This window comes from Arabidopsis lyrata, assembly GCF_000004255.2.
Source record: "Arabidopsis lyrata subsp. lyrata unplaced genomic scaffold ARALYscaffold_4, whole genome shotgun sequence".
Classification (NCBI taxonomy): domain Eukaryota; kingdom Viridiplantae; phylum Streptophyta; class Magnoliopsida; order Brassicales; family Brassicaceae; genus Arabidopsis; species Arabidopsis lyrata.
This window is the reverse complement of record NW_003302552.1, coordinates 16,907,614-16,935,059: the sequence shown is the minus strand read 5'-3', so window position 1 is coordinate 16,935,059 and position 27,446 is coordinate 16,907,614. Positions and strand designations below refer to the sequence as shown.

The following is a 27,446-nucleotide window of genomic DNA, read 5'->3' as shown; positions in this document are numbered from 1 at the left end:
TCCAACTTTATAAGGGCCAATAAGCTCACGGCAAAAAGGAGAATAGCCATGAATTAGGAAACTGGAAAACGACAGAATAAAATACATCAAACACAAATTCAACAGAAAGTTAATAAAATTTGTCTCTCCTGCTATTTTTACCCTATTTTTGTTTTGTTTTCTTTTCCCCTCATTTTATTGTATCATCTCTAACACAAAATTCTGAGGCCATTTCATAAATGTTCTAAATGAAACACGGTCGAGGTTGTTTGTTACATAATGTGCTCGACCTGATAATTGAGATAAAATAACGTCTACATAAATGTTGCAGATCTCCAAAAAATATATGTATCTATTATATGGCAGCCTTATAGGAGAAAAAAATATCAATGTCAGACCTAAAAGTAAATATAGGGGTCAGAAACATAAATCTGAAAAACTTTAGGGGAAATAAACAGTTGTGGGAAATAAAACAGGGCTACAAAGAAACATGGGACTTTGTCAATTGTCATCGACTCACTGACGTCCATATTTTTACAAAAACAAAGTACCTTTTACTTACGTATCACACATATTTTTTTTTTTTTCCGAAATTTTGATTACGTATATCATACATTGTTCCACTTAAGAAAATCTTCAACCATTAATAAATCATACAATTTGGATTATCCGGGTGATTTTCAACGTCAAAAAATTTTCACATGACAAAAATACATACAAAAACGACACTGTTTTGAGTTTCTAGTAACTTTGAGAGAGGAAGGGTTCTTCGTAGGGAAAAGAGTCCCAGAAGCCGTCGATGTTATGGTTCACGTTGAGCAAGAGATCAGGAAGATCGGAAAACGCGTCGTCGGAGAGTGCTGTCATAGCCGGAGATGACGTTTCCGTAACAGTGGGAGACGGCGACGGCGAAGACGTCTCTACATCCATTGCGGCTGCAGCTGCGGCGGCGGCAGCTTGGATGTCTTTAGGGTCGGCACTAGCTGGTCTAGGGAGGTGGTAAGCGAGCTCCGGGAAGTTGAGATGTGCAGAACCGCCTTTGATGGCTAAAGCCGCCACGTCATGAGCACGCGCCGCCATCTCCGCCGTGGAGAAAGTACCGAGCCAGATTCTTGATTTCTTCTTTGGCTCTCTGATTTCGGACACCCATTTTCCCCATTGTCTCATTCTTACACCTCGGAAAGTTGGATGCTTTGAAACAACCTTTTCATCATCATCTTTGGCTCTTTTCTTCTTTGGATTATTTTTCACTCTTCTCTCCTTCGCCTGCGCCGGCGAATCCTGAAACCTCCGGCAGTCGTCACGTTCCATTAATTGGGATATTTCCTTCTAGAGGGGATGAAGTGTAAATGAAAGAGTTAATTAATATTGGTGGGAAGATTTGAGAGAAGGAAATAAAATTGGTGTTTTCTTTGGGTTTAGTGTGAGAGTTAGAAAGAGGGATTGAGAAGAAGAAGAGGTCGGTGTCTTGTTATTATATACATCCAAAAATTAGAAAGCAGATTTTTTCTTTTGTAGGCTATACCTAAAATATATGTATTAAGTATTATATACCTACTATACCATATATAGCCATATGGGGTTTGAATGTATTATACTCTCTTTCTCTCTCGTTGTGAAAAAATACAAAAACTACTCTGGACTTTTATAAATTCATTTGTTTGAAGATATTTTAATATTTTATGTATATAACACTAAGTTACAAATTGACAAATTTTTGTATTAATTTAAGAAATGGGTTCAAATTGTTACGCACAACGGTAATTAAAACAATGGTATACAATCTATATATACAATTAGAAGTGGTAAAAGATGTCAGTACGGTTAAATATAGCGGTTAGATTACATTCTGATTTGTGAAAGATGAGAGTATTTAAATAAAACTATAATATTTGTAAATTAGATGTGTGCACTGGCTACGCCTCTTCTTAAGAAAATGTATAGCATATTGAGATTCATAGTATTACAAGAAGTTACAATGAGAAGAATGAATTCAGCCATCATCATTTTCTGGTAATTCCATTCAAGAAATGATTACCCTCCTCACAACTCGGCGTTTTACATTTATTGGGCACCAAATTAACGGATGTTTTTCTAAATAATGCATTTAGCCTGCCTCGTTTTATGAGTTCCTAATTGATTCACTCAATATTAAGTATAAAGCATTCATATTTTGGGTATTTACTTTATCCGACTATCTCGAGTTTCTACAGTCGAGCCACTCTTTTGTACATAGCTTAAGAATTACTAAAGTGTTTCTTTTAGCTAGCTACTTTAAACTAATAAATAAAGTAGGGTTTAAAACAAAGTAGACGATTTCCATTGATCCACAACGAGAAACAAAAAATAGAGCATAGAAAACGATTTCCGTTGCCCAAGCCTTTGTGATCTAGTGGCAGAGGAAGCTTTGTTGAAGGGTGAAACTCCTAGACCCGAGTTCGATTCTCCCTGGAAACAAAAACACATTTGTTTGGGAAGTCTGTCAGAGAGGAAGCTTTGTTGAAGGGTGAAACTCCTAGACCCGAGTTCGATTCTCCCTGGAAACAAAAACACATTTGTTTGGGAAGTCTGTCAGTTGGGCTTTGGCCCAATTGGTTTACCTGGTAGTCAGAAATGCAGACGGCCTGACTACCCCCTGCATTAGTCGAAAGGCATTTCAAAACTCGGATCAGACAGTGTGGTGGCCCAATTCTACCTGGATCGGGAGAAGTCCACTCTGTAGCACCTCGGTGCGTTTCTACCGAGGCCGACCGGATCAGCCGATAGGATTTATCCAAAAAAAAAAAAACGATTAGACTTGAAAGGTAAATATTCATCTACTTTCATTTAACCTATCATAGATTTGTTGGGAAGCAAAGAGGGCAAAAAGGCAAAAAAAAATGTTGGTGTTGATTCGCAAATGATAAAAAAGTGTCCATTTGGATAAATCTTCTGAGGCGGTTGTACGTATCTAGCATATACGGAAAAGATCGAAGTCAAGTGAGTTGGGTTTGCAAATGTGCAACTAATTAAGAATTGAAGAAATGTGTTTTAAGTGAACAATTTGAATACACACATTGATCATAGAAACGAACATGTAAGAAACCGCATTAGCACACGTTAGTACAAGGTACATAAGATGTACTATATACAAATAAAGAATCAAAGACGACAGTTGACGATAAGACACGACACGACAAAGGACAACCTACATGAGACGTTACCTAAGCCAATTATTATGATCTCATAGGCCTCGTAGACATATACATACATATATCGATCATACTCATATATACATGCAAATATAGATGTCATATGTATATGTATGCATGCATATATCGAAAGAGTCAGTCAAACTTGGTTTTCGTCTTTGATTTAGGCTCTTGGGTTAAACAAGATTAAAGACATAAGCTGTCAAAATTAATTTTCGAATGGTGTCGTAACTACCTTCACTACTAACCAACTAACAAGTTTTATTTTAAATACGAATGTATTATTTGATTTAATTTTTTCAATGTTGGAGGATTTAGATAGACGACAACAGTTGGCTAATAGCTATAGTACAACCACAAATTGTATGATAAATACATATTCAACTAACTAATTCGGTTATTAATTGCTCAATTAATAACTAAAGACGTAAGGAAACTTTATGGATCGAAAAAGCCAATTAATAGAAGGCAAAGCAAGAGGGCAACACATAAAACTAAATGTGATCGTAAAATCTGACATGCAATCAGAAGTACAACCACAAATTGTATATGCAATTAATCTTTTTTTTTTTTTTTCTGGGGGATAAAAGCATTTACCCTTAATATATCTATAATAAAATGAGCTTTTGACTTGAAGAGACATTTGTATTTCTTTAGACCTACTACTAGCTCTCAAATACAAACCATCTCAAATTCTTTAGTTTAAACTCTGTATTCAATTTTGTATACATTTTTGTTAAGTGCATATATAAATTTATTTCTTCATATATATCGATTCACACATCAGTAATTAAGAATTGTGATATTTTACAAATATTATAAATTATCACCCATATAAAAGTATATAACTTAAGATATATACCGTTTATTTCACATTTGTTAAAAACACGAATAAAATATAACATAATTAAAATAATGTTGTCCCTTTTAGCCGAACAAAGAAAGAGTTAGAGTTTGGCAGAGCGGAAGCGTTGCTTAATCAACGGTCGAATGTATTCATGGTAGCCGTCAGGAACCACCGAGTCATTGAGTGGATCCTTCAACGCTTCCTCGAAAAGCTTTGGATAAACGTTTCCATCATAGCGGCCCAGCACAGAGCCAAGATAGTGGTCAGTGTAGTCAAAGGCATCCACTAGGGCCACTGCGTTTGGTCGAACCTGAGAGTAGAGTGACCGAAGCTGGCGGTTCGCGAGTGAGCCTTGTTCAGGAGTGACAGAGTTTGTACTGAGGAAATCACCAAGGTGTTTGTGAAGGAGATAGAGTGCATAGATGTAGCATAGATTCTTGAGCTGTTTCTTCACTCCTTTTCCTTCAATATTTCCCTCTACTTTGGCTATAAACCTGTGAAATTTTCAAGTAGTTATGATTTGAGTCCGTTGATAAAATTTTAGTGAAGAAGCTTATTTACTTACTTAGAAACAACAATTAACTGGCAATGAGCAGTAGCAGCCTCAACAAGATCAGCCAAGAGTTCTGAGAATCCTTGTTCTTGATTCTCAAACTTGCTTAGATTGTTAGCACAAGTAACAGCCATTCTCAAAGCCCTTGCTTCAAAAGCTTCCAACACCATACCAGGGTTTAACCAATCCTCAGCTACATCCTCAACCAAGATAAAGTCAGAAAACAGATAGAGATAAGAGTATGAATTTTGTGGTATTATCCATGAAAAAATCACCATTTCGAACACTGGAACGGCATTGCAAAAGGTGTTTTGCTCTCCCCATATAAGCAGTTGTCCCAGAAGGAGCCTTTCCAGAACCCAACTGTGAAACTGTCTTCATCAGAAATCTAGCAACCTGAAGACCCAAAGAAACATAACAAATTTTAATACATTCTCACTTGCCAATATTAAGAGTTGGGGTCATGAATGAATCTTGTTATTCAAGAAGATGAGTAAGAATACCTGTAATTGCAACACAACATTGTCTCCCTCATATGTGCAAGCAGGAACATATACAGCAAACAACTCAGGAAGGCCACTACACCACAAGTATCCATGCCCACCACATAACTTACGACATTCTTCAATACCATCCTTTAACCAATAAAAAACAAATAAAAAACAATTTAGCTGATTTGCAACTTATTTTAATAAGTTTCGCTTTGAAAGCATACAGAGGTGGCTGAGGTAGTCATAGACTTCAATCCTGCAGTGCATGCATGAGCTTCAGGCAATGTTGCGAAATCACTGGTGTCTAGTCTTTTTGTTACATCGGTGTAGAGCCATTTCAGCCACTCCCCTACAAATCGAAATGCATATGCAGATGCTAGCAGAGGAAACAATCTGTTCTGCTGTGTTTTATAATCAATCACCTGCCATTTATAACAACGTCAATATGTTTTCTCTATGGTCATGACCATCCTCCATCTAGAGATTGGATTCTTACTTAAATAAGTTATAGAAAACATTTTTGTCCCATAGTTATAATGAATAGTGGGATTTACAGGAGTACCTGTGTCTCAATTCCACCATCCTGTGAGCCAAACTGCCTTCGAACAGCACTGTACCTTGTAGCAATGCAGACCGCCCGAGCCAGCGCGGTGGAAGCATTTGACACAATAGACTGTCTCACATACACCATAGTACCATACACCAATTGCCTTGGAACATCTGATGCTACATATTTTCCTTCTCTTGTAACTTTTGACAGTCTATAAATAGAAAAATATTGAACCATAAATCGGTTTCTTTTTAGGATATATATGAGTATATGGCTTATTCACATTAAAGGCCAAAGAGAGAGGACCTCATGAGCATTTGATCTCTAGGAATACGAAAATGATCAAACATAAGAAAACCATTGTCCATTGAGTTATATGCCCCGTTTCCAAACTTCATTCCGATATCACCAACGGTTATACCTGGAAGCGGAGAATGATCATCCAAACTACGCAGCTGCACGATGAATCCTGAAAAAAGAGAAAGATCTTATTAATCAATACTACTGATGATTATATACAAAAAAATTGAATAAGAAATTCTTTCCTTACCATGGACACCATGGTCTTTGCCATTGGTTATTAGACGAGCATAAACAACAGCATGAGTAGAAACTTTTCCTAGTCCACCAGGCCACCACTATATATTTCAAACAAAACAAAATTAAGACACAACTTAAAGACTCATAGTTCAACGAGATAATGATCTATCTCTTCCCCATACTTTAGATGATGTCTGAGTTGGACTGTGAATGATAAACTGGTCTGTCTTTGGATCGAAAGTGGCGGTTGTCTCAAGTCCTTGAACATTAGAGCCATGACCAAGCTCAGTTTGAGCATAACATCCAATTATCTGCATCTTATTAGCTAGAGACAACCACTTGTGTTGCTGTTCTTCTGTGCCTTGTCCTTTAAGTGCAGGCACAAACATTCCCTATATCCACCACAAAACCATTTCACCATCAAAAGTTTCATAAATCACCCAAAAAGAAATAGAAAATTTTGTGTAATACCCAATGCAGATCCAAGAAGCCTGGTTGATCCATGAAAGATCTTAATTTGATTCCTTCCTCATCAGAGAGACGAAGCTCGTTAATCATCTTCCAAGCGTGAACACTTTTTCTCAACGTGTTCTTGAATAACTCTTTCCTTCTCATTACTGCTCTTTTGCTTTTCTCAAAGATCTAACATGACAAAAATGCAAAAATTCACATTCACCGGAAAAACAGAGAAAACGATTAAGGAGGTAGGAAAAAATTTACCGGATCATTGGCGACGAGGCGAGAAATGCGATTTGAAACGTCGAAAGCGTGGCGGGAACCGGCCCAGACGATCTTCATATCGTCGACGTTGAACTCAGCTTTGTTCCTCTCATCAGCAAGGTGATCAACTCTCTCCATTATTCCCTCTATTGTTTCAGATTCTCGAGTGTGTGAAAAAAATGGATAAATCAAAGAGAAGCCACTAAAAAGCTCCTACCTTTGGCGATTCAACAAGAGAGAAATCGATACATAAAAACAGAGGATTTTTTGCTATTTTTAGGATTAGAAGTTAGAACAGAATGAGAGATTACTGATGTAATAAAGGTAAAAAAAAATTGGTTATAGAAAGTTCAAGTATTTATCATTTATATCGGATTCTAAAGAAACACGTTACATTTTTTTATGATTAGATTTTGGATAAAAAAAACTAACCAGGCTCAAATCATCTACATATTTGCCATTACTACACTCTCATGGGCTGGGCTGGGCTGGGCATATTTTGCTCAGCTACTTTTGAGTTTTTGTTGACACTTTTTCTTTTTTGTTGGGTCAAAAAAGACTTCAAATCAGTCGAACCTAAATAGCCTATTTGTAAAAAAAATTTTACTCGAAATTCTTATTGAGGAGTAATTTTTTCCGACTTTAAAACATTAAAAACACAGACTACTTTTATTTCAAAAGTACGTTAAGTAATTTTTTTCTGAAAATTTATAAATTAATTTTCTTTGTAAAAACTTGAACCACATTCTCTTCTTTTAATTAGGTGTCACAATCAATTAAAAATTCTGTAAACTATTTTTTTTTTTTTTTTAACGACTGTAAACTAATTTTTTTTTTTTATCGGATTCGCTCACTCATAAAATAAGTCGGGACGGTTTTAGATCAACAGAACTGTAATTAAAACATGTTATAATTATGTATCCTTAGTTTAATGTTGATCCGCATCATCTAAAAGGGGGCTTCCACAAATGTATATGTAGATTAAAGAAAGGATCTTATCCAAAAAAAAAAAAGGAGTTAAAGAAAGGATAATCCTAATGTTATCCGGGCCTTGTGCGACGCATGACTCTTTCTCCATAAATCGCAATAACACGTGTCAACAAAGCATTGACTTTCACCTAAAGCTTCTAATAAGAGGTGAAACGCTTGTCAGTTTAGAAAAACCCTCCTCTTTGAAAACACTGAGATCCTTCTTTTTTTGGTTCTCCTCTCTTTAAGAGAAACCTAAGGTTGAGTAGAGATTAGGCGAATCAATTCTCGATCCCCAAATTTCGAAACTTGTTCTTAGGGCTTTGCTCTCGATTCCTCTCTTCGATCGTTGGCGATTTGATTTCTATCTATCGGTGATCGGATTTTTTCAGAGTCTTCTCCGTCTCGTCGTTGCCGGCGTCTGATCGGATCATCGTTTTGTTCAGGCGAAATATGGTGGTGATTTCCCTGAAGATTTTGAATTCGAAATTTCTCAGATTGCTTCCGCTTGACTTTATCGCGATTTCGATTACGTGTAGACTTTCTTCTTGGCTTTGTCTTCGAATCCTATAATTAACCATTTAGGAGTTTTCGTTTTGTGTTTTGATGGTCTTGTGAATAATCGTGTCTGGTGTATATAAAGACTGGTGATTATTAGGGTTTGGGACGAGAGTAGATTGCTTTGGGATCTCTAGATCTTTGACTGAGGAATATGTATATCGAAGAACTGACAGAAAGGGAAGAGGAGGAGAAGGGGGAGAGATCGGTTGAGGATCACGTTGCTGATGGAGATAAGGCGATTTTGGTTAGCAGAGGAAACGTGATTGTGTTGACTACAAAGAGGGCACTCGTTGGTGTTGGTGCTCGTGCCTTGTTTTATCCTACTCTGATTTACAACGTTGTTAGGAATAAGCTCGAGACTGAGTTTCGCTGGTGGGATCGAGTTGCTGAGGTAAAATTTCATTGTTCTTTGAGCTGATTTGTGTCAATTCAATGAAAATTGATACATTGGTCATGTAGATTGCGCTGCTTTTGATGTTTTGGTCAAATCGTCTTCATTTCTTTGTTGAATCTCTTGTAGATACTCCTCTAAGTATGTTTTCTGGATTTGGTTCTGTGTCTTATGCTTATACTTCGCTCTCATAATTTTACTTCTACAGTTTATATTACTGGGAGCTGTTCCATTCCCATCTGATGTTCCACAGCTGAAAGAGCTCGGTGTTTGTGGAGTGATCACTCTGAATGAGCCATATGAAACTTTGGTTCCATCGTCTCTCTACAAAGTCTGTCTTTTCTCCATATTTAATCTGGCCATTCTGTCTTTTCTCCATATTTAATCTGGCCATTCTGTCTTTTGGTTTCTTCCATATACTAACCTCATTTAATTTTCTATGGAAGTCTTACTGCATTGACCACCTGGTGATTGCCACAAGGGATTATTGTTTTGCTCCTTCCATGGAAGCAATATGCCAAGCTGTAGAATTTATCCATAGTAAGCGTACCTTCTCATTTTATTCTCTTACGTTTTTTTGCCTCTTGCCATTATTAAGAAGTTTACTGTTTGTCTCAAGCCGTGTTCCTTTGATCTCAAATTCTATTTTGTCTCGTTGAAGGAAATGCTTCGCTTGGAAAGACGACTTATGTTCACTGCAAAGCGGGTCGGGGTCGCAGCACAACTATTGTCATATGCTACTTGGTTTGTATTGCAATTGATCACAGAAAAACAATTTGATCAGAGACACTTTTTCTCCTTCTCTCTGATCATACCTTTTCAACGCAGGTTCAACACAAAAACATGACACCTGAAGCAGCATATGCCTACGTGAGGTCAATCAGGCCCAGGGTTCTATTAGCAGCCGCCCAATGGAAGGTATTTGACAGGGGTCCCTGTCTTCATTACCGATGAATCAGAGATAAGCCCTTTATTATTCTTCTTCTGATTATTGGTGTGTTTGCAGGCCGTTGTTGAGTACTACCATGTCAAGGTGCTGAATACTCAGAGCTGCTTAACTGATACAACTTCAGCTTTGATCCCGAGAAATGTGAAGCAGGTTTGTTCTGGGAATGTAGTGGTGTTTGATGATGGGTCAATGGTGGTAGTCACCCACTCGGATCTAGAGGGCTATGATGATGATGACTCACGGAGGTCAGTGAAAGTTACTGGGAATGAGCTATGGGCGGCAGCTGCAGATCTGAGCATGGTGTACCGGGTGAAAGTGGTGGGGCAGGCTGCGATGGCGAGGATCTCGTGTCTGTGGCTGGGCTTGCGTGAGGACCACAAACTTTCTGGGAAAAATCTTTCCATGGGAGGCATAAGCGTTGACATTTCGGTCTACTGATGATGATGGCGAAGAATGAATGCAGGTGAGTCTGCTGGCGAGTGAGTGAATATGCCTTATTCACTGTTTCTCCCCAGTAAAAAAAAAAGTCTATAAATAAAAGTGTCAAATTAGGTATAGAAGCAAGGGTTTGTAAATTTGAAAAAAAAAAAAAACAACTTGGTTTTGTCGTCTGGGTATTGTAATTAAATACTACCTTGTCCCTCATTTGCCTTTGATGAGGATAAACGTGAATTAGTCTCCTTAAGAATCTAAATTTCAAGTTTAATCTTATTGATCTGAATGTCACAGATTCCCAAACTAGTAAGAGGGTAAATTAAAAGGTAACGACACAGTAAATAGATAGAAATGTAATAAACCAGATAGCGATCTCAGCCTTGTTGATCCCTACTACAAGAAAAAGATCTCAACATCTACACGGCCACTTTTATTCATCAACTTCCATAGAATGTTGTTTGTTGGCATTAGCAGCACTGCCAGGGGTGGATGGTACTGCTTCATCTGAGTTACAGAGGAGGATGGTAGTGCATTTGTGGAAGGTGTTGGCGCAGATAAGACCTTGGTTCCACAGTTTAATCCTAAACATTCTCCACCACCTGCTCACACGCAAGCATCAAAGCAAAGTCAAATATAATGTGATTATCCTCCAACAAGCTTTTGGGATCATATGATGAGTAGAGTTAGATATTAGTTTGATGTCTATGGAAGACTATTACCAATCGAAAGATGAAGAATTCTTCATCTCTTCCTTGTGAAGTTTTGCAAACTCTTCACATGCCCAAGGAACATGTCCATCCGCGATCACCCTGCACACAAAGAACCATATTTTAACAAAGCTAAGACCCTTCCAACAATATGGCAACTTGACTGTGATCATATTGTTCTAATTCAAGGAGAGGGCATGATTGATGTAAGATGTATGCAAGAAAAATAAATAGCTATATACCTTTGCTTTCTTACAAATATGTTCCAAAGATACATGTATCGCTTTTCCTCTTTGCTCACACCCACAAGACGTTCAAGTCTCTGTGAATATTTTGAAAAACTCAATAAGAAGCCTCCAGTGAATATGATTTTTCGTAACAATTTAATAAAAGTCAAGAAAAAGCAAGAAACTAAATAAAAATTACCAGGCGTTCGTTAAGATCTAAAGCATAATCATCAGTTTCATTCTCGCTATCCTCGTTAGACATTACTTGTTCAATAGTCATTGGCTTCAACATGCAGCTTTGGTTAGTGAAATAAAACAGATACAACATTTTTACATAAATCAGTGACATGAAGAAAATTAAACCACCTGCATTGTTTGGGAGTGATAGAACTGCCGACTCTTAAGAGACTCCAATCTGGAAACAAGTAATAATCTTAGTTAATATAGTGATTATGTAAAAATTTGAGCAAATAAGTCAAAAGATAATAACCTTTTAGCCTCGCACCGCTCTGCATATAACTCTTTTCTTCTACTAGCACGAGTCACCTTAGGTTCAGAAGGCTCAGCTTTTGCTGGTTGAGTCGTAGTTTTAATGTCGCTAGTCTTCTTCGCAGAGCGAGTTTTTGGTGGCGATGAGACATATTTATCATCATTCTTACGAGTAGATTTATTCTTCCTTGAAGAGTGAGCTCTTGGTGTCGACGAGACATTATCATCATTCACATGAGGCACCTGAGGTTCAGAAGACTCAGCTATTGCTGGTTGAGTCGTAGTTAAAACGTCGCTAGCCTTCTCCGAAGAGTGAGCTTTTGGTGGCGATGAGATATTATCATCATTCACATGAGGCACCTTTGGTTCAGAAGACTCAGCTATTGCTGGTTGAGTCCCTCTAGCCTTGTACCGCTTTGCATATAACTGTTTTCTTCTACTCACACGAGGAACCTTAGGTTCAGAAGACTCAGCTATTGCTGGTTTAGTCTTGATTAAAATGTCGCTAGTCTTCTTCGAAGAGCGAGTTCTTGGTGGCAATGTGACATTTTCATCATTCACATGAGGAGATTCATTCTTCTTCGAAGAGCGAGTTCTTGGTGGCGATGAGACATTTTCTTCATTCACATGAGTAGATTCATTCTTCTTCGAAGAGCGAGTTCTTGGTGGCGATGAGACATTTTCATCATTCACTTGAGTAGATTCATTCTTCTTCGAAGAGCGAGTTCTTGGTGGCGATGAGATATTATCATCATTCTTATGAGTAGATCCCTTCTTCTTTGAAGAGTGAGCTCTTGGTGGCGATGAGACATTATCATCATTCTTCTTCGAAGAGTGAGCTCTTGGTGGCGATGAGACATTATCATCATTCAAATGAGGCACCTTAGGATCAGAAGACTCACCTATGGCTGGTTGAGTCGTAGTTAAAATGTCGCTAGTCTGCTCCGAAGAGTGAGCTCTTGGTGGCGATGAAACATTATCATCATTCAAATGAGGCACCTTAGGATCAGAAGACTCACCTATGGCTGGTTGAGTCGTAGTTAAAATGTCGCTAGTCTGCTCCGAAGAGTGAGCTCTTGGTGGCGATGAGACGTTATCATCATTCACATGAGTAGAATCATTTTCTGTGCCACGAGGTAGGTCGTCTAAATCCAACTCCATAAGGAGTACATTAAGTTGCTTAACGTTATTGCTATCATCTCTTTGGCTTCTTTGGTTGCGATGTTTCGAGCTGCATAGATTGTGGTTTGGCTTTTAGAAAATGATGCTGAAACATATCATAAATACTAGAGAAATGCATTCGAAATTTTACCAAAACGTCAAAGGGCTCAATTGGGGATTTCCTACATCATTTTTTAGAACCTGAAACCAAAAAAAAAAATAAACATCATGATGAGTTCAATATTATGACTAACATGAATAAAATCTGATCCACCTGAAATGTTACTTATGTATCAAGTTTATTACTAACCCCATATTTTAAAGTATCACTTTTCACGGAGACATCAACTTCCGGGCCATGATCTTCCTCTGCCCGCTAAAATAGATAAAGAGTACTCTTGTTACATATAATTTCCTGCCAAAACCTAAAACAAAATTAGACCACTGAAAAAATTACTTACATAAAAATCAAATTTAAAGGCGTCATGTGATGTCTTCAAATGATGTTGCAGGCCCTGTGCACAAACATAAGACATTGTATTTTAGCGAAGATTCAAGATCTAGACTAAATGAGCATGAAACTTTTGAATACACATTGTTAAAAATGAAATATATCACTAGAAAGCTTGATATTATAATTAATTAGTGCCTACCTTGTGGCCTCCACATGGAATCAAGCAAAATGGGCAAGAAAATTTTTCCACTACTGCATTTGGATATGTAGATGATAAACTGTCAGAAGAAATCACAAGGAGAGCCAAAAGATTCTGAAGGAAACAACCAATTAAAGACTCACCTTCAGCTTTTAGTGTTTTTTTGTTACTCACATCCCTATAGTTGAATCTTATTTTCCCACTTGAATTTGACCTAAGCGAAATATTAGTATGGCATGAGCAGAGATCAAATGTATTAGACAAGATAATTAAGAGTAATGTCCTAATTAAAATACCACAAAAACAAAATTTAGTTCCAAAAAAATACTTATGAAGTTTAACTTTATGAAGGGTCCTTTCACAAATTCTATGATTTTGGTGGTGATTTTAGAAAACAAAATATAAAATATGGTATTTTTGAGAAATTTTCTTTGAAATGGTATCACTTCTGAAAGCATAGAAAAATGATACATAAACTAAAATGATAGAAGAGATTCATACCTCTTTTTTTTCTTTGCATTGATTATGTATTTCAAAGACCTTCGAAGGAAATATGGCTGAATAAACAAAGAAAAACTTATTAATAATAAACAAAACTATGGATACAAACACAACTACTCATTTCCTCTCATTTAACTATATTCTAATTAGTAAATAGGAATAAACTAATTTATACATAAAAATGAAGAAAAATTGTTAGCACATGTCAATAGATTAAAATGGTTCTGAGCTAGAAATAATAAAAAGTGTTTGATGAAGAAATTAACCACAATAAGCACATCACCAAACTGACTGACACAAAACAGAATGCATACGTTGTATTTTGAGCGAGCTTCAAGACCCTTGTAGACTGAAACAGGTTTGATATATTTGATGATATTTTCATCAACATCAACATCATCATCATCATCATTATCAGAAACCACTACCACTTCCTTCCCCCGTATGGACTTCCTAGCCATCTGCTGATCAATCTACAAGATGCGACGCCATAAACATTGAATTAGACTGTGATTCACACACAATTTTAATTAGCAGAAATATCAAGAAAGCAATGAAATATGTATAGATCATAGGCAAAACTCCGAATTAATCGTCTAACCATCTTTGGTTCACAGTGGATGAAAGAGCCATGAAATGTTAGCTGGCCAAATGCGATATATAAACTAGAAAGGAAGGTAAAACTGTAACGGCAGACCTTTTTTGACCTTTTTTGACCTTTTATATATAGAGAATAAAGAATAGTGGAGTGACAAATGTGTATGTTTCCCAATATGAAACATAATAGAATCTCTACACATAACTTCATAGTTAAAAAAAAAATAGAAGCGAACGTTATCTACAAATAGTAAATCTTCTTATTGTTAATTTTTTTTTGTTGAAGAATATAAAAGCTGAATAGATTTATAATTTTTTTTAATATGACTACGAAAAGACACAAATCAGAAAGAGTCTTATCTTTTGATATTAACTCTTCCCTGATTAGTTGTGCTTCATCACAGAAGTATATGCAACTTCATAACCAAATTTTGAGATGTATAAAAATATATTTTGTATATAATTTAATTTTGCAGGCAAAATGCTCTTTAAAATGAAGATATTGAATTAGATTCATAAAAATTTGATAAACAAACAAAAGTTTGTAAAGAAAAAAATTTAATCGGCAAAAAAGACTATTAAAAAGTAAAGTAGAAAAAAAGATCATGGAAATGATAAGATATATTGTTGAAATTCGTACATGTTCATAAACCATTGACCAAATCTAATCATGCAAACTTAATCTATAGAGATTTCGATTTACTTTTTTGATTTCGTAGCGGAATATGATCGATTTCTGATTTTGCAGCCGATTAATCGAACGAAGAACAATTCAGGATGCACCTTCACAACTCTAACACAAAACTAGTATCAGAGAGATTCTCTCGTATTAGCTAGAACCTTCATTTTAGGTGTTGTGCGGCGTGTTTCTGAGAAACCTATATAACATATTTATAGAGATAAGATACCCAAAACCCTAAATATCAAAGCGATTGGACCTAAATTATTGTTAAATGTCGGAATTTAAAGTTAATATGGCCCAATTTAAGTCCAATAAAATCGTTTCATTTGTAAACTTTTGTTCTTCCGGTTTGGTAACCAACTTTAAATTTATTTTGGTTTTAGTTTAAGATTGATTAAAAAAAGTCTAATAAAATCAGACAAAATAGAAGGATATCTAAAAAATTTTGAATACTAAAACCAAAGAATATGTCTACATAAGAGAAGAATGCAAAAAATAATCCCTAACCCAAGAGAATTCTAAAAGAGCCAAATAGCATAATGTTGGGACTCAACAATCTCTCAAACACATACTTGAGATTTCACTAGGTTTGATAAGTTTCACTTGGAGGTGTGGTCTAAAGGTGGTTCTAAAGAAGGTAATGTAACATAGTGAAACAAATCCAGCCATTGAAAATGTTATGAGTTCCAACTTCTCAAAAGAGTCTCCTTTAAATCTTCTATTGGAAGAGCTCGTATAGAAACGTTTGATTTTATTTTTCATCAAATTAAAACTATTAAACTTTTATAAACAAAATGTGGAAAAAAAAACTTTTATAAACAAAAAGAGTAAAATTCGATTTTTTTTTTTTTTTTCCATTTTCCTCCGAGTGAGACTGAGAGAACTTTGGACACTCAAAACTGAATTGCCGGGAAGAGCGAGCGCGTGAGGTTTGACTTTGAAAAGGGTAAAACAGTCAATTCAAAAATCATAATCATTCTATATATAGAAGTTTCTCCTTGTGAAGCGCGTAAAATCGAAGAAGATGCGTCGATCGGCGAGCGCCTCCATAGTTTCCGACCAACTCTCAGCGAATTCACCGTCACCATCACCATCTCCGCCGCGAATTAAAACCGCCGCAGATTCAGATGATAGCCACCTTCTTTTACCTAGGTACGATCCCAACTCTCATCCGGGGAAGAAGAACAAATCGCGATTCAGATCCGCCGAGAACGCTATCCATTTCATTCCAATCGTACTCATTCTCTGCGCCGTTATACTCTGGTTGTTTTCGAATCCAGGTAACCATTTCGATTCCTCCGAGACAAATCCTCTCTGCAGGGTTCCATGTCTGTTTTGGTGTGACTTACGTTTCTATTGTTTGATTTGTTCACAGTAGCAATGATCAAACAATGAAGATTACATGGTGGAAGACAGACTTTGATTAGGTCAAGCTTACTCTGTTCTTGTTGTGACAGTTTTCTCACAAATGTTAGCTTCTTTGTCTCATTAGCATAAACGAATTACATTGTATGATTCTTTAACATTTAATCACAGAGTTTATATTAACTTCTTTGAGATTGTTCCTCTGATCATACATTGTTCAATGGAGCATATGCTTTTAGATCTCACTATATATACGAAATTCAGCTTTTTGAAACAAAGAGAGGTTCACACTCAAAGTTTGTGTGTTCAAGCATTGGTCCGAGTCTCAGTAACTTTGGTATGACAATATTGTTTCTAATGGAACACACTAGAGGATTCTCCCATTGCAGAAGTGCTCCGACTAGGTTTGCACGTACTGTCAACGGGAATGCCCGAGACCATCTCTCACTCCCGTATGATTCCATTGCCTCTTCAATTGATTCGGTTCCTCCATTTATTGCATTCGCAAGTTTATTGGCCAGAACAACTGAATCTTCCAAGGCACAGCAAGCACCTTGTCCAAGATTTGGAGTCATTGGGTGCCAAGCATCTCCAACGAGAACCACTCGGCCTTTTGATGCTGGAGGAGCAATGCCTGGCCATAGCCACCGGTCTACAAGAGGAGTTCTGCTGATTGTTTCATCAGGTGTTAGCTCGATGAGGTTTTGCAGATCTTCTGGCCAGGTACTAACCAGTTCTTTGGCTTGTTTTTTTAGGATAGCTGGATCCGTAATTTTGGGCCCTGCATGTCTCAAGGTTTTTAATATAGGAAATGGAAGAAGTAATATGTCTGAGAAGTGTTGAAATCTACCTAGTGATGGCCTGTTGAAACAGATGAACCAGTAGACTTTTGTTGCAGATACAGGTACATATCCAGCTCTAAGCCCTTTCCCGTATATGTAGTTCACCTTGTTCTGAAATGGCTGCCCATTTGGAAAGAACCCGAGGCCACGGAAAGCGCAATGACCAACATATTTCGGCTCACTGAACCCCATCCAAGTTGCAACCTTAGACCGGATACCATCACAGCCAATAACAATCTGTCAAAGACATACATAATCAAATCAGCCTAGGCACATATCTTCTGGTCATAGTAGCTTGCTGCATCATGATGTCTGATAAGCAAAAGGTGCTTGAAGAAAAAGGTAAAGCATCATAAACACACAACCATAGGCTCAGAGCCTGAGAGAAGAGCTCAGGAGAAGATTACCTTTGAGAGCAACCGGGTTCCATCTCCAAGTTGAAGGAGAGTGTCACCATTGGCATTGCTTTGTATACTTTCTAGTTTTGAGGAAAACTGAATGGTTTGTGGAGGAAGCTGGCTTGCAAGTGTTTCCAAGAGTACTCGCCTCTCCACGGCCCGAACTTCTTGGCTATACAAGACATATACTTTGGTTGGTTACACACACATGAATCAAATGGAATGCTTTTAGCCAGCAAGTTATGAAGTAGGTACCTTTGATCTTCGTCTTTAAATTTGAAAGAACGAAGCTCTCTTCCATCTTCATTCTTCACTACCATCCTGCTCAGCTGATCATACCAACACACTCAGGTAAAACCAAGAACAAATTTTCTCACTTTTTGGAGCATAAACTCCTGACATTCTTAGAAGACCGAATCATCTTTTTTTTTTATATGTGCAGAAAGAAACTGTACCCTTCGATTTCAAGAAACTGCGGTCGGAGTTGAGGCCCGACGGAGATGGCATCAAGAACGCGCCACCCATTCTTGAATAGCGTCAGCGATGTTCCTCCGGTCCGAAGCGACTCTACCTGCTCCAACACCACCGACCGGATTCCTAGCCTAAACCGTCAACCAAAGCCTCCCGTTTAGTGGCTCTGAGTTTCTAATAAATTCAAAGAACCGGTTTTTATAATTCCTACTTACCGGTGAAGAGAAACGGCGGTGGTAAGTCCGCCAATCCCGGCGCCAACAATCACTACATTCTCCTCTTGGTCACCACCGTTTGTTTGAGCATTGGTCAGTGCTAAACACACCGGTTTTGATCTGGTTCGAACCGGGAACCATCTGTTGCTTTGCCCTAAGGATTGGAGAGGATAGATCGGAAGCAGAACGGACATGGCCACGACCGTGTTTCAAGAAGAGGACAAGAGGATATGTATTCAAATAAATTTCAGCCATAAATAGTGTAGACTTTATAGTTTACCTATTTCATTCTGTAGTCAATATGAAGCCACGAGGCCAACGAACTAAATAAGTATTGAGTGGTTTTATATTGTTCAAAAAAAATATATTGGTCACATTTGAGCTTCGTTGTTTACAGACACTCAAGTGTTAATACAAATGGAGAGTACTAGAGTAGTATATAGGCATTGTTCTCAATATGATATCAACAAAAAAAAACCTTCTGAAACATATTGAGACTCTTTGATCTATCCTATGCTAAGTAAGAGGAAGCAGGAACATATTTTCCTACAAAACCAAAACCAACAACGAAGAAGGCCACTGACTGAAACAGAAGGTACACATAGAGTGTGTTCTTCCCGTAGACGATGTCGTAGATTCCGCAGAATAACAGGTACGCTCCAACCAATAGCTCCAGCAAATGTACCCTGCAACAGATTCTTTGTATCATCGGTTTAAGCTCAAACTTGGTTAAGTAAGGGCCTATTATGAAATGTGTACTTACCTCTCTCTGAATCTGACGTTAGGAACTTGTGGAATCAGCTTCGTCTTTAGAGTATCACCTAATTTCTCCGTCACAACCCATTCTTGTACTCTTCCTGTTTCTAACAATCCCATGACCAGAGCCTTTGCTCGTAGCAGGGACATTGCATTCTCAAACAGAACCCAGAATGCCAAAAGGTGGATTGATCTTAGTCTACCGATTGCGATTAAGAGAGTGATCAAAGAAGGGAGATAAAATGCAGCCCATTTCGGAACTGTGACTTCTGGGAACAATACAGTTGCTGGCAAGATAACACAGTAGAAGCAGAATGTGAGGATGTGAGCCACGATCTTGCGCATGAAGAAGAAGCTGTACAACATATACAACTTCTTCCATAGAGAAACATTCTCGCTTCTTATTATTTGTACAGCCATTTTCCTGAATAGATTGGCAGGGCCACAAGTCCATCGATGCTGCTGGTTACGCAGGGCTTTGAATGAACAAGGTAACTCACTTTTTACCTACAGATAACATATTAATGATTCAAATGCACAGCCCAAGATGCCAAGAAAAGAGAGGAATCTTCTATCCATACCTTGAGATCATCGATATATAGAAACTTCCAGCCTCTCAGTGTAGCCCGTACAGCTAAGTCCATATCTTCTACCGTTGTCTGGTCATTCCATCCCCCAGACTCATTCAATGCTGTGATTCTCCAGACGCCAGCAGTTCCTGCAATAGTTTCAGACAATAAGAAAAAGCTTTATGGAAAGAAAAGAAAAGATTATTGAGAATGCTATACCGTTGAACCCAAAGAAGGCAAATGTTGAAGATCCAACTTGCTGCTCTATTGTAAAGTGGTAACTTAGAGACATCTCCTGTAATCTCGTCATCATGCATTGACCCGCGTTCACTGAGATTGTTAGCAAAAGAAAGATCTCAAAGCATGTACAATCTATAAATTTTGTGATGGAAAAAGAAAAGAAAGGTGTCTAAGGAATGTTACCAAACTCCCACCGGCCTTGTACAAGTGCTAACTTGGGATTGTGAATTAAGAAAGGAACAGTGCGGTGGAGGAAGTCAGGATCAGGCTGGAAATCAGCATCAAAGATAGCAACATAGTCACACTGCTTCACATAGCTATGCTTCATTCCTTCTCTCAGCGCACCAGCTTTGTATCCGTTCCTGTTGTCCCTTATCTCAAACGTTATGTTGACACCTTCTTTCGACCATCTATCACACTCCCTTTTCACCAATTCCTGTTTCCTTCCATCATTGCCACATAACCAAATGTTAAGGAACTAACTTTAACACAAGACAATCATGAGTCCAAAACAGAGGGCTTGAGAGGAGAAAGGACAAGTGTCTATAGAGGTTAAAGAAGGACCTTACTGGCTGGATCCGTGGAATCATCAAGCACTTGAATTATTATACGATTCGATGGCCATGAAATTTTACAAGCAGCTGCAATTGATTGCTCACAAACCTACCAAATACAGAAAAATCCCATCGAATGAGTTCAACTACATAACAATCACTGGAAAAAAATAGTTGCTGGTTCAGTTGTTACCTCTTTTTCATTGTACATAGGAATTTGCACAAGAACCATAGGGTAGCTTGCACTGCCACACTCAACATCACCCTCCATAGGCTCCCATTTGTAAATTTTCTCTGGTTTTCTCTTGAACAACTTGACATACAAAACGACGATTCCCATGTACATAACCTCTACGAAGAACATGACAGACATGACCAAACATAGAGCCACCAGGAACTTGAAGACAGGTACAAGTACAACAGCCCTTATTAGCTGCCACCATAGTCCAATTCGAGCAATGATATCTTCCGATTTGAAGGCATTGAGGAATGCCACTGATGTTTTAGAACTTCCAACTTGAGACTTCAGTGAGAAGTAAAAGAGAAGAAGATTAAAGAAACCAGAAATTGGCCCACGAGTTTAATACACATTTAAAGACATCTTTAACATTCTTGAATCCGCAAATCTAGAGAACAAGAAAACACCAAGTTTAATACTATTAGAGGACAAAAAGACAAACACGATAAAGATTTGGTATTTTGACCGATCTAGTGAATCAGATCTAAAGCAATGTAGCACGCAAGAACAATAAACAATGGGTTCTCACAATTTAGTGAAATCCAAGTCAAATTCAACAGTAACCCAACAAAAAAAATGCATACTTTCCCAAGAAAATGTTGACGACAAGTCCATTAAAGTAATCATCGCAAGAAACCCAGATAAAGAAAGAATGGAGAAAGAGAATCAAAAGCAGTCGTAGGTAACAAGCAAAATGCAACATTCGTGAAAGGGGTAAAAGAGAGCGAACCAGTGAGAGGAGAAAGGAAGAGAACGTGGCGTGAGGAAGACGATGGAAGATTGGGAGAGGAGACATTGAGAAAGATCTCTCCAAGTCTCTTCCACGAATCGTCTTCTGCTTCGTGGTCGATAATCTCTGCTCTCTAGTCTTTTTGGAGTCAACTGGATATTTCAATCGGCCAAGTGGGGCTATTTTCTTTGTTGTCATTTTTATTTATTATTGCCAAATTCTTTTGTTGTCATTGAAATTAAATAACTGTAACAATATTCGTTGGTGGTATCCATTCCCATCTAATTATTATGGTTATGGCCAAAAAACTGATAACTACTACTTAACATGAACAACGTCGGAAACTGTAGAAACGACATGGACTTTATTATATAGTGACCTTTTTTTATATAGTGACAAAATTATAAAATAAATACATCTGTGTTGTATATAACAATTTTTAAAACCAAAAACTAAAAATAATTTTTGTAAACTTGAAAAACATTACTATTTCTCAAACTATATAGTATACTTATACAAAATTTGCATAAATAGTAGTATATTCAGCTCCTATCAATATCCCTCTTTCTGACAATACCAACTCTCTGATGAAAACTAAGAGTATAATTTAATTTACTATTAAATAATAATTTCTTTCATATTACCCAATAATTTAAAACTAAGAGTATAATTTAATTTACTATTAAATAATAATTTCTTTCATATTACCCAATAATTTATAATCAATATAACCAAAGAAAAATATAATTCAAAATTTTAAGCGAAATAAAATAACTGTTGAATGTTGCCGCCAAAGAAAAATATAATTCAAAATTTTAAGCGAAATAAAATAACTGTTGACAAAAATATTACAAAACAAACTAAGAGAAATTATTTTGTAATTGACCATCATGATATATATAGTCTAGTGTAATTGTTTTTTCTTTTTTCCCTATGTGTCTTCGTTGTGCTACCATCAAATTTTAGACCGACATGATGTATGTTATTGAAAAACAATAGATTAAAAACTGTGATAAACAAAATGCAGTAGTGTTTAATTGGCTGAAAAAATGACTAACAAAGAAGAAATTGGTTAAAAATGCTTAAAACTGATCTCTCTCATTTGATCCGTATTTTAGGCAATTTTGTCACCATTTTTTTCTTAACTATTACTAATAGTTTTAGCTTTGAAGAATGAAAACCTAATCTTCCAAGCTTTGACTTGTTAAGCCTTTTTTTATAAAAAAAAACTTTGACTTGTAAAGGCCGGATCGCATTTTCTTCATTTTACCTTCTTTATAGGATAATTAATGATTCATTGATTTGTTTAAGAAGTGACATCCGTGAACAAAAAAAATCAGGAAGTATTTGTGCATCATGACTTCATGAGCATTTGTTTTGAACCGATCTTCTTTTTGCTTTTCTGGTTGGCTACACTGAAATCTTGAAAGAGATGATTTGGTCGTTTTTTGGTATGGTTAAACATAATCCTTTTGGTCAGAATTTTAGTGATCAGACTAATTGTATACTATGTTTTCGATTTGGTTAAACTTAACAGTTTTTTTATTTATCAAAAAATGCATGCAAAACTTAACTGTGAGAGAGGATATATAAATAGTATACGAAACCACATTCAAATCGACAAGTCCATAAATTTTACATACAACTTAAACTAAAGAGATAGAAAACATATACTCATACTTTTTTTTATTGGTCAAAAGAAATTTTAGAAGATTAACACCATCATGTGAGCGAATAACTCAGTGCATTTCACTAGGACACATCATCTTAACCATGACATGTAGATAGAGTTTCCCATTATAAACCATAAAACCTTTTGCAACAAGAATGTCTTCTTTCCATTCATTAATGTCTAAAAGATTAACATTAAAAATGGAATTAACCGGAAATAAGAAAGTGGAAATACATCTAAATGCATGGTGAGTATTTTGGTTTGAAGTGATCTTCAGTTTGGTATTCCGGTTATGGAAACGGAGAAGGAGCAATAGAGACAATATTCGATTCATTCACGTTCTAGTCTAGAGAAAGCCTACCCTACCCATAAGGGAGGGTCCTTGTGACAGAGACTTTTGTATTGATGCAGTAATAAAAGGTTAAAATAGATACTATGAAAAACACATAACCCACCAATAATACTCTCTTCTCTTTGACCACCCTTTGACCACCCTTTGACCACTCTCTCTCGCTCTCTACCCTTCTCCATAATGTATGTATCACTCTTACATACCTTGCCATTAGCCTCACACTAGCGCGTACACTTCCACACGCTTCACATTCCATCATCATCGTAAAAGACAACTTTTAAAATGCATGATTAATTAATGATTCATTAATTACTCCATGACAAGAACATCTTGCATGGTTGATATATAGGTCTAATACTTTATTTGCCAACATATCGTTACAAATCAAGATTCATATATACACATGTCTACATCCTAACTAAGCAAACCAATCACCAACTTAACATCTAAAAATTGAATCTATTTACTATAATTATTAAGGTGGACCTCCTTGATGATTGTGATTATTATGACAAGAAGAAGAAGAAGCCAAAGCAAGAATAGAGGTTGCGAGTTGATTAATGGCATCCACCAAACCACTTATACCTTGTCTATTTATCTCAGCTTTTGATTCCTCAATCTTTAGTCTCCTCTCTTGTAGCTTCACCACTTCCTTATGCCTCCTCTCTTGTCTCTCCTCACTCTCTCTTATCACTTGTGTGATCACAGACGCGCATCTAGATAACGCCGCCCCAATGGCAACCTCCTCTGCCTCCCTCTCTCCTCCGGCGGTGGTTTCTCCCGGCGTTGTCTTCCTTCGCTTTCCCGGCGATCTGTCTGAATGTGGGTTTACTACTTCAATCGTTAATCTTAATATACTCAAGAACATTATCATAAAGGATTGTACACACACACACAAGCAAATTTAGGGTTACATTTTTTTTGATCATGGTAATTGTAAAGTTTTGATTTTTTATGTATAATTGGACTGATTGTAACAAGTTGACATGTGGGTATTTGTTGGAATGTCGAAATTTTCTTTATAAGTTTAATATAGAATCTAACTTTAGGGGTCATTTAATTAAGGAGTTAAGAAGAGAGATAAAAGGAAGGTACCTACTGTGGGCTGCATAGGCTCAACGTGAAATGAGGACGACGGTGGAAGTTGAGGCGGCGAAGGAAGTGATAAGCATAGAGATTGTGGCGGCGGTGGCGGATAAGATAATACAATAGTAGTCGGGGTTTGATGCATCGGCTGAGCCATCATCGGAGCTACAAATCCTAAACTTTGTTGGCACACTCTTAGGATCTGGCTGCCGTTACGGTTTCCTACGGCGGCGGAGGAGGAGGAAGGAAGAGTCTTTCTTCCAACAAGCTCAGCCAAAGCGTCGTATATCTGAGACAACATGTTACTTGGCAAGTTCTTCTCTTTCCTCTCACTCTTGTCCATTTTCCAGTAAGAGGAAGAAGAGCTGGTGTTAAAAGACGATTCTACCCTCAATCTCTCGTACTCTCTGATCTTCTTGTAATCCCTCATGAGATTGTCCCACTTATCGTTGCACTGATTCTGGTCCCTCTGACATCCTCTTCTCCAACAATACTCCTCTATCCACTTCCACCGGAGCTCTGCTGGTTTATTTCTGCCTTCCGGTTGTTTCTCTGATCGCCGCACACGTCTCTCGTCGTCCATCTTCTTGGCTTCTATGAGAACCAAAGTCTCACTCACTGTCCAATTCCCTTTCCTATACTCTCTCATAACCATATGTTCACCACTCGATGGATCAGCCATATATGTGTCTTTTTGGATTTACCAAGAGCTAGGTAGCCATACGTGTGTCTTTCAATCTTGAATTCAAGAACTAGAGAGAGAGAGAGAGAGAGAGAGAGAGAGAGAAAAATAAGTGTTAGAGAAAGGGAAGAAGAAAGAGATGAGCCAAGACCGGTCAAAGTCTTTTGTTTTGTAGTACTAAGATTGTCACCAAGTTCGAAAAGACAATGCTTCCAATAATGAGAAAGAAAAGAAGAAAAACAAAGCAAGTAATGCTTTTCATTACATTAATACTATATTAACACCTTCATTCCTTTTTCTTTTCTAATCTATGTTTCATGTCTCTAGTTTTTATGGTTGAACAATTCTATGGATCTAACTGAGTAACGGGTACAAGTAAACGAAACTTTTAAGCGCGGCATGAAGCTTCTAACGAGACGCCGTACTCAAGAAGTTCTCTGGATAGACGAACGAGGGAGTTTAGGATCTCGACTTCTCAGCTTAATCGAAATATGAATCGGTATGTTTTTTTCTTCCTTTTGAAGATTCACAAGCTGATATTTTACCTCACACATATGGTGAATCGTTTAGGGAAAAACATATTAGCTAGTCTCCCTGCCGTAGTCGGTTTCAACAAAGCATTGATGCATTGTTGACAACAATTTAAGAACGACCCAAGTAACCAAAAAATAGGTTAATGATTCCTACCTAATACGGTACTCGATAATTAACTCTCTAAGTATCATATCAGAGAGACTACCAAATAGAAGTAATATGATCCAAACACAAGCAGAGAAAACATCATAATATTCAAATTTCCCATATCCATATTTTTGTCATGAATTCCACATTAGGAGGAAAATAGGGAGGGAACAATGTTTGTTGAATCTTATTTATAAGATCAGAGAAGACCACCCCTAAGAGCAAGAACCAAATGAAGAACAGAGCCACCCTCTATCGCGTAATCTTTGGCCGTTTTGTCATCAGCAAGCTGTTTCCCGGCATAGATGAGCCTGAAAATCCAAAGTGTACGATATGAGGCACAGAGTTATATAATGGCTTAAGAAGACGGAAACAAACAATGGTAAAACATGCAATATACTGTAAACAATGTCATCCAAAACCAAAGTTGAAAACGATGTGAGAGCACACAACAAATCAGGACGGGACTCAATTGAGGCTTGAATGCACCAAGACAAACAAAAACGATGCAACACAAAGGCTTCAAATCATAAGAGAAAAGGTAAGTTTTTTTTTACCTTTGTTGAACAGGAGGGATGCCTTCTTTCTCTTCAACCCGTTCCTTGATCCGATCAATAGTATCAGTTGGTTCGATATCAATCTCGATTTCTTTTCCAGTGAGTGTCTTGACCTTGATCATAGTTCCACCTCTGAGCCTCAAGACCAGATGAAGAGTAGACTCTTTCTGGATGTTGTAATCGGCTAAGGTCCGGCCATCTTCCAATTGCTTACCAGCAAAAATCAGCCTTTGTTGATCAGGTGGAATACCCTCTTTGTCCTGTTCAACATTAAAAACCAAAAATTACCAAAGATCAAACAAAACGAAGAGTTCAGCTTTGAACAAGCCTATAGCTATTCTCAAGCAAATCAAATCGATGTTCTTCAAGATTGCTACTCGAAACAATTCTTAATTTTACAATTCAAGGGTTTTACTTTGATCGGCTGGGGACTATATCAGATTGCTCTAAGAACAAACACCAAGACACATAATCCAACGTAGAAATTCAGAGGAAGCAAAGAATCGTAGAGAGGATAAAGAAGAAAAGAAGCCCTAATTAATTAAACCTGGATTTTGGCTTTGACATTGTCGATGGTGTCGCTGCTCTCAACCTCTAGGGTTATAGTTTTGCCGGTGAGGGTTTTGACGAAGATCTGCATTATCTCTATTCGCGATGAGTTAAAATCTTCTTCTCTCTCGGATTCTTAGGCGGGTCTGTGCGACGGGTATTAATTGTCTGCGTTTATATATATATACGCACTGCTAAGGTATAAGAGTGGTCTCTGGGTCGGCGTTTAGACTACGCCAACTTTTATTATTCTGACTTTTTAAGCCCAATATGTCTTCGGACTTCGGTCATATTAA

The 27,446-nt window shown here is 37.3% G+C and overlaps 9 protein-coding genes across 14 annotated transcripts; 2 read left to right on the top strand and 7 right to left on the bottom strand.

The window, feature by feature from the left end:
- Positions 1 to 594: 594 nt before the first annotated feature.
- On the bottom strand, positions 595 to 1,542 carry LOC9315635 (ethylene-responsive transcription factor ERF038). The gene has a single exon (XM_002879522.2). The coding sequence runs from the start codon at positions 1,288 to 1,290 to the stop codon at positions 721 to 723; it is 570 nt and encodes a 189-aa protein (XP_002879568.1). The 5' UTR covers positions 1,291 to 1,542; the 3' UTR covers positions 595 to 720.
- Positions 1,543 to 4,045: 2,503 nt separating this feature from the next.
- LOC9317475 (putative peroxisomal acyl-coenzyme A oxidase 1.2) lies at positions 4,046 to 7,278 on the bottom strand. The gene is made up of 11 exons (XM_002879521.2): positions 6,872 to 7,278; positions 6,623 to 6,793; positions 6,334 to 6,543; positions 6,162 to 6,249; positions 5,918 to 6,080; positions 5,624 to 5,822; positions 5,286 to 5,483; positions 5,074 to 5,205; positions 4,846 to 4,966; positions 4,583 to 4,763; positions 4,046 to 4,511 (listed from the first exon to the last, which is right to left on the bottom strand). Exons 1-11 carry the CDS (start codon positions 7,007 to 7,009, stop codon positions 4,118 to 4,120), a joined length of 1,995 nt encoding a protein of 664 aa, XP_002879567.1. The 5' UTR covers positions 7,010 to 7,278; the 3' UTR covers positions 4,046 to 4,117.
- A 729-nt stretch (positions 7,279 to 8,007) lies between these two features.
- On the top strand, positions 8,008 to 10,452 carry LOC9317474 (putative dual specificity protein phosphatase DSP8). Its single transcript, XM_002881362.2, has 6 exons — positions 8,008 to 8,792; positions 9,001 to 9,123; positions 9,239 to 9,332; positions 9,454 to 9,536; positions 9,621 to 9,710; positions 9,799 to 10,452. Exons 1-6 carry the CDS (start codon positions 8,553 to 8,555, stop codon positions 10,177 to 10,179), a joined length of 1,011 nt encoding a protein of 336 aa, XP_002881408.1. The 5' UTR covers positions 8,008 to 8,552; the 3' UTR covers positions 10,180 to 10,452.
- On the bottom strand, positions 10,432 to 15,588 carry LOC110229101 (polycomb group protein FERTILIZATION-INDEPENDENT SEED 2). The gene is made up of 14 exons (XM_021028040.1): positions 15,216 to 15,588; positions 14,229 to 14,387; positions 13,915 to 13,970; positions 13,557 to 13,627; positions 13,414 to 13,466; positions 13,222 to 13,275; positions 13,071 to 13,136; positions 12,912 to 12,961; positions 11,601 to 12,830; positions 11,477 to 11,525; positions 11,310 to 11,393; positions 11,126 to 11,205; positions 10,896 to 10,985; positions 10,432 to 10,775 (listed from the first exon to the last, which is right to left on the bottom strand). The coding sequence occupies exons 2-14, from the start codon at positions 14,373 to 14,375 to the stop codon at positions 10,607 to 10,609; spliced, it is 2,199 nt and encodes a 732-aa protein (XP_020883699.1). The 5' UTR covers positions 14,376 to 14,387; positions 15,216 to 15,588; the 3' UTR covers positions 10,432 to 10,606.
- A 501-nt stretch (positions 15,589 to 16,089) lies between these two features.
- Positions 16,090 to 16,764, top strand: LOC9315634. Of its 2 annotated transcripts, none has more exons than XM_021028077.1 (2): positions 16,090 to 16,473; positions 16,572 to 16,764. In XM_021028077.1, exons 1-2 carry the CDS (start codon positions 16,218 to 16,220, stop codon positions 16,586 to 16,588), a joined length of 273 nt encoding a protein of 90 aa, XP_020883736.1. In that variant the 5' UTR covers positions 16,090 to 16,217; the 3' UTR covers positions 16,589 to 16,764. The 2 variants fall into 2 exon arrangements, with proteins under 2 accessions (XP_020883736.1, XP_002881407.1); XM_002881361.2 differs by having other exon boundaries at positions 16,096 to 16,473; positions 16,569 to 16,764.
- Positions 16,712 to 18,735, bottom strand: LOC9315633 (FAD-dependent urate hydroxylase). 2 transcript variants are annotated; one of them, XM_021028052.1, is made up of 6 exons: positions 18,485 to 18,735; positions 18,254 to 18,400; positions 18,054 to 18,119; positions 17,808 to 17,970; positions 17,409 to 17,637; positions 16,712 to 17,339 (listed from the first exon to the last, which is right to left on the bottom strand). In XM_021028052.1, exons 1-6 carry the CDS (start codon positions 18,676 to 18,678, stop codon positions 16,819 to 16,821), a joined length of 1,320 nt encoding a protein of 439 aa, XP_020883711.1. In that variant the 5' UTR covers positions 18,679 to 18,735; the 3' UTR covers positions 16,712 to 16,818. The 2 variants fall into 2 exon arrangements, with proteins under 2 accessions (XP_020883711.1, XP_020883712.1); XM_021028053.1 differs by having other exon boundaries at positions 16,780 to 17,339; positions 18,054 to 18,127; positions 18,485 to 18,726.
- A 73-nt stretch (positions 18,736 to 18,808) lies between these two features.
- Positions 18,809 to 21,743, bottom strand: LOC9315632 (probable mannan synthase 7). 3 transcript variants are annotated; one of them, XM_002879519.2, is made up of 8 exons: positions 21,572 to 21,743; positions 20,797 to 21,126; positions 20,614 to 20,712; positions 20,233 to 20,485; positions 20,029 to 20,139; positions 19,822 to 19,958; positions 19,248 to 19,747; positions 18,809 to 19,170 (listed from the first exon to the last, which is right to left on the bottom strand). In XM_002879519.2, the coding sequence occupies exons 1-8, from the start codon at positions 21,635 to 21,637 to the stop codon at positions 18,996 to 18,998; spliced, it is 1,671 nt and encodes a 556-aa protein (XP_002879565.1). In that variant the 5' UTR covers positions 21,638 to 21,743; the 3' UTR covers positions 18,809 to 18,995. The 3 variants fall into 3 exon arrangements, with proteins under 3 accessions (XP_002879565.1, XP_020883703.1, XP_020883702.1); XM_021028044.1 differs by having other exon boundaries at positions 20,619 to 20,712; positions 21,572 to 21,690; XM_021028043.1 differs by having other exon boundaries at positions 20,797 to 21,229; positions 21,572 to 21,670.
- A 2,121-nt stretch (positions 21,744 to 23,864) lies between these two features.
- On the bottom strand, positions 23,865 to 26,015 carry LOC9315631 (trihelix transcription factor ASR3). Of its 2 annotated transcripts, none has more exons than XM_021028059.1 (2): positions 24,691 to 26,015; positions 23,865 to 24,426 (listed from the first exon to the last, which is right to left on the bottom strand). In XM_021028059.1, the coding sequence occupies exons 1-2, from the start codon at positions 25,361 to 25,363 to the stop codon at positions 24,071 to 24,073; spliced, it is 1,029 nt and encodes a 342-aa protein (XP_020883718.1). In that variant the 5' UTR covers positions 25,364 to 26,015; the 3' UTR covers positions 23,865 to 24,070. The 2 variants fall into 2 exon arrangements, with proteins under 2 accessions (XP_020883718.1, XP_002879564.1); XM_002879518.2 differs by having other exon boundaries at positions 23,865 to 24,411.
- Positions 26,016 to 26,096: 81 nt separating this feature from the next.
- Positions 26,097 to 27,399, bottom strand: LOC9315630 (ubiquitin-NEDD8-like protein RUB2). The gene is made up of 3 exons (XM_021028072.1): positions 27,149 to 27,399; positions 26,602 to 26,861; positions 26,097 to 26,355 (listed from the first exon to the last, which is right to left on the bottom strand). Exons 1-3 carry the CDS (start codon positions 27,239 to 27,241, stop codon positions 26,244 to 26,246), a joined length of 465 nt encoding a protein of 154 aa, XP_020883731.1. The 5' UTR covers positions 27,242 to 27,399; the 3' UTR covers positions 26,097 to 26,243.
- Between the last annotated feature and the right edge of the window lie 47 nt (positions 27,400 to 27,446).

Bases quoted from the DNA above. Each gene is read 5' to 3' on its own strand.
- LOC9315635 (XM_002879522.2), bottom strand. From the start codon at position 1,290: ATGGAACGTGACGACTGCCGGAGGTTTCAGGATTCGCCGGCGCAGGCG.
- LOC9317475 (XM_002879521.2), bottom strand. From the start codon at position 7,009: ATGGAGAGAGTTGATCACCTTGCTGATGAGAGGAACAAAGCTGAGTTC. The intron at 6,544-6,622 runs GTATTACACAAA...TGGTGGATATAG, and splicing joins GCTTCTTGGATCTGCATTGG to GGAATGTTTGTGCCTGCACT. The intron at 4,764-4,845 runs GTGATTTTTTCA...TTGAGGATGTAG, and splicing joins CCGTTCCAGTGTTCGAAATG to CTGAGGATTGGTTAAACCCT.
- LOC9317474 (XM_002881362.2), top strand. From the start codon at position 8,553: ATGTATATCGAAGAACTGACAGAAAGGGAAGAGGAGGAGAAGGGGGAG. The intron at 9,333-9,453 runs GTAAGCGTACCT...GTCTCGTTGAAG, and splicing joins AGCTGTAGAATTTATCCATA to GAAATGCTTCGCTTGGAAAG. The intron at 9,537-9,620 runs GTTTGTATTGCA...TTTTCAACGCAG, and splicing joins CTATTGTCATATGCTACTTG to GTTCAACACAAAAACATGAC.
- LOC110229101 (XM_021028040.1), bottom strand. From the start codon at position 14,375: ATGGCTAGGAAGTCCATACGGGGGAAGGAAGTGGTAGTGGTTTCTGAT. The intron at 12,962-13,070 runs GTTAGTAATAAA...TTTTGGTTTCAG, and splicing joins GTGATACTTTAAAATATGGG to GTTCTAAAAAATGATGTAGG. The intron at 10,986-11,125 runs GTATATAGCTAT...CTTTGTGTGCAG, and splicing joins ATATTTGTAAGAAAGCAAAG to GGTGATCGCGGATGGACATG.
- LOC9315634 (XM_002881361.2), top strand. From the start codon at position 16,218: ATGCGTCGATCGGCGAGCGCCTCCATAGTTTCCGACCAACTCTCAGCG. The intron at 16,474-16,568 runs GTAACCATTTCG...ATTTGTTCACAG, and splicing joins CTGGTTGTTTTCGAATCCAG to TAGCAATGATCAAACAATGA.
- LOC9315633 (XM_021028052.1), bottom strand. From the start codon at position 18,678: ATGTCCGTTCTGCTTCCGATCTATCCTCTCCAATCCTTAGGGCAAAGC. The intron at 18,120-18,253 runs GTACAGTTTCTT...TCAGCTGAGCAG, and splicing joins CAGTTTCTTGAAATCGAAGG to GATGGTAGTGAAGAATGAAG. The intron at 17,971-18,053 runs GTACCTACTTCA...TGTCTTGTATAG, and splicing joins TTTAAAGACGAAGATCAAAG to CCAAGAAGTTCGGGCCGTGG.
- LOC9315632 (XM_002879519.2), bottom strand. From the start codon at position 21,637: ATGTCTCCTCTCCCAATCTTCCATCGTCTTCCTCACGCCACGTTCTCT. The intron at 21,127-21,571 runs GTTCGCTCTCTT...TTCTCACTGAAG, and splicing joins CTTCCTTTCTCCTCTCACTG to TCTCAAGTTGGAAGTTCTAA. The intron at 20,140-20,232 runs GTAACATTCCTT...TAACAATCTCAG, and splicing joins ACAAGGCCGGTGGGAGTTTG to TGAACGCGGGTCAATGCATG.
- LOC9315631 (XM_021028059.1), bottom strand. From the start codon at position 25,363: ATGGCTGATCCATCGAGTGGTGAACATATGGTTATGAGAGAGTATAGG. The intron at 24,427-24,690 runs GTACCTTCCTTT...CGATTGAAGTAG, and splicing joins GCCTATGCAGCCCACAGTAG to TAAACCCACATTCAGACAGA.
- LOC9315630 (XM_021028072.1), bottom strand. From the start codon at position 27,241: ATGCAGATCTTCGTCAAAACCCTCACCGGCAAAACTATAACCCTAGAG. The intron at 26,862-27,148 runs GTTTAATTAATT...AATGTTGAACAG, and splicing joins ATGTCAAAGCCAAAATCCAG to GACAAAGAGGGTATTCCACC. The intron at 26,356-26,601 runs GTAAAAAAAAAC...TTGGATTTTCAG, and splicing joins ATCCCTCCTGTTCAACAAAG to GCTCATCTATGCCGGGAAAC.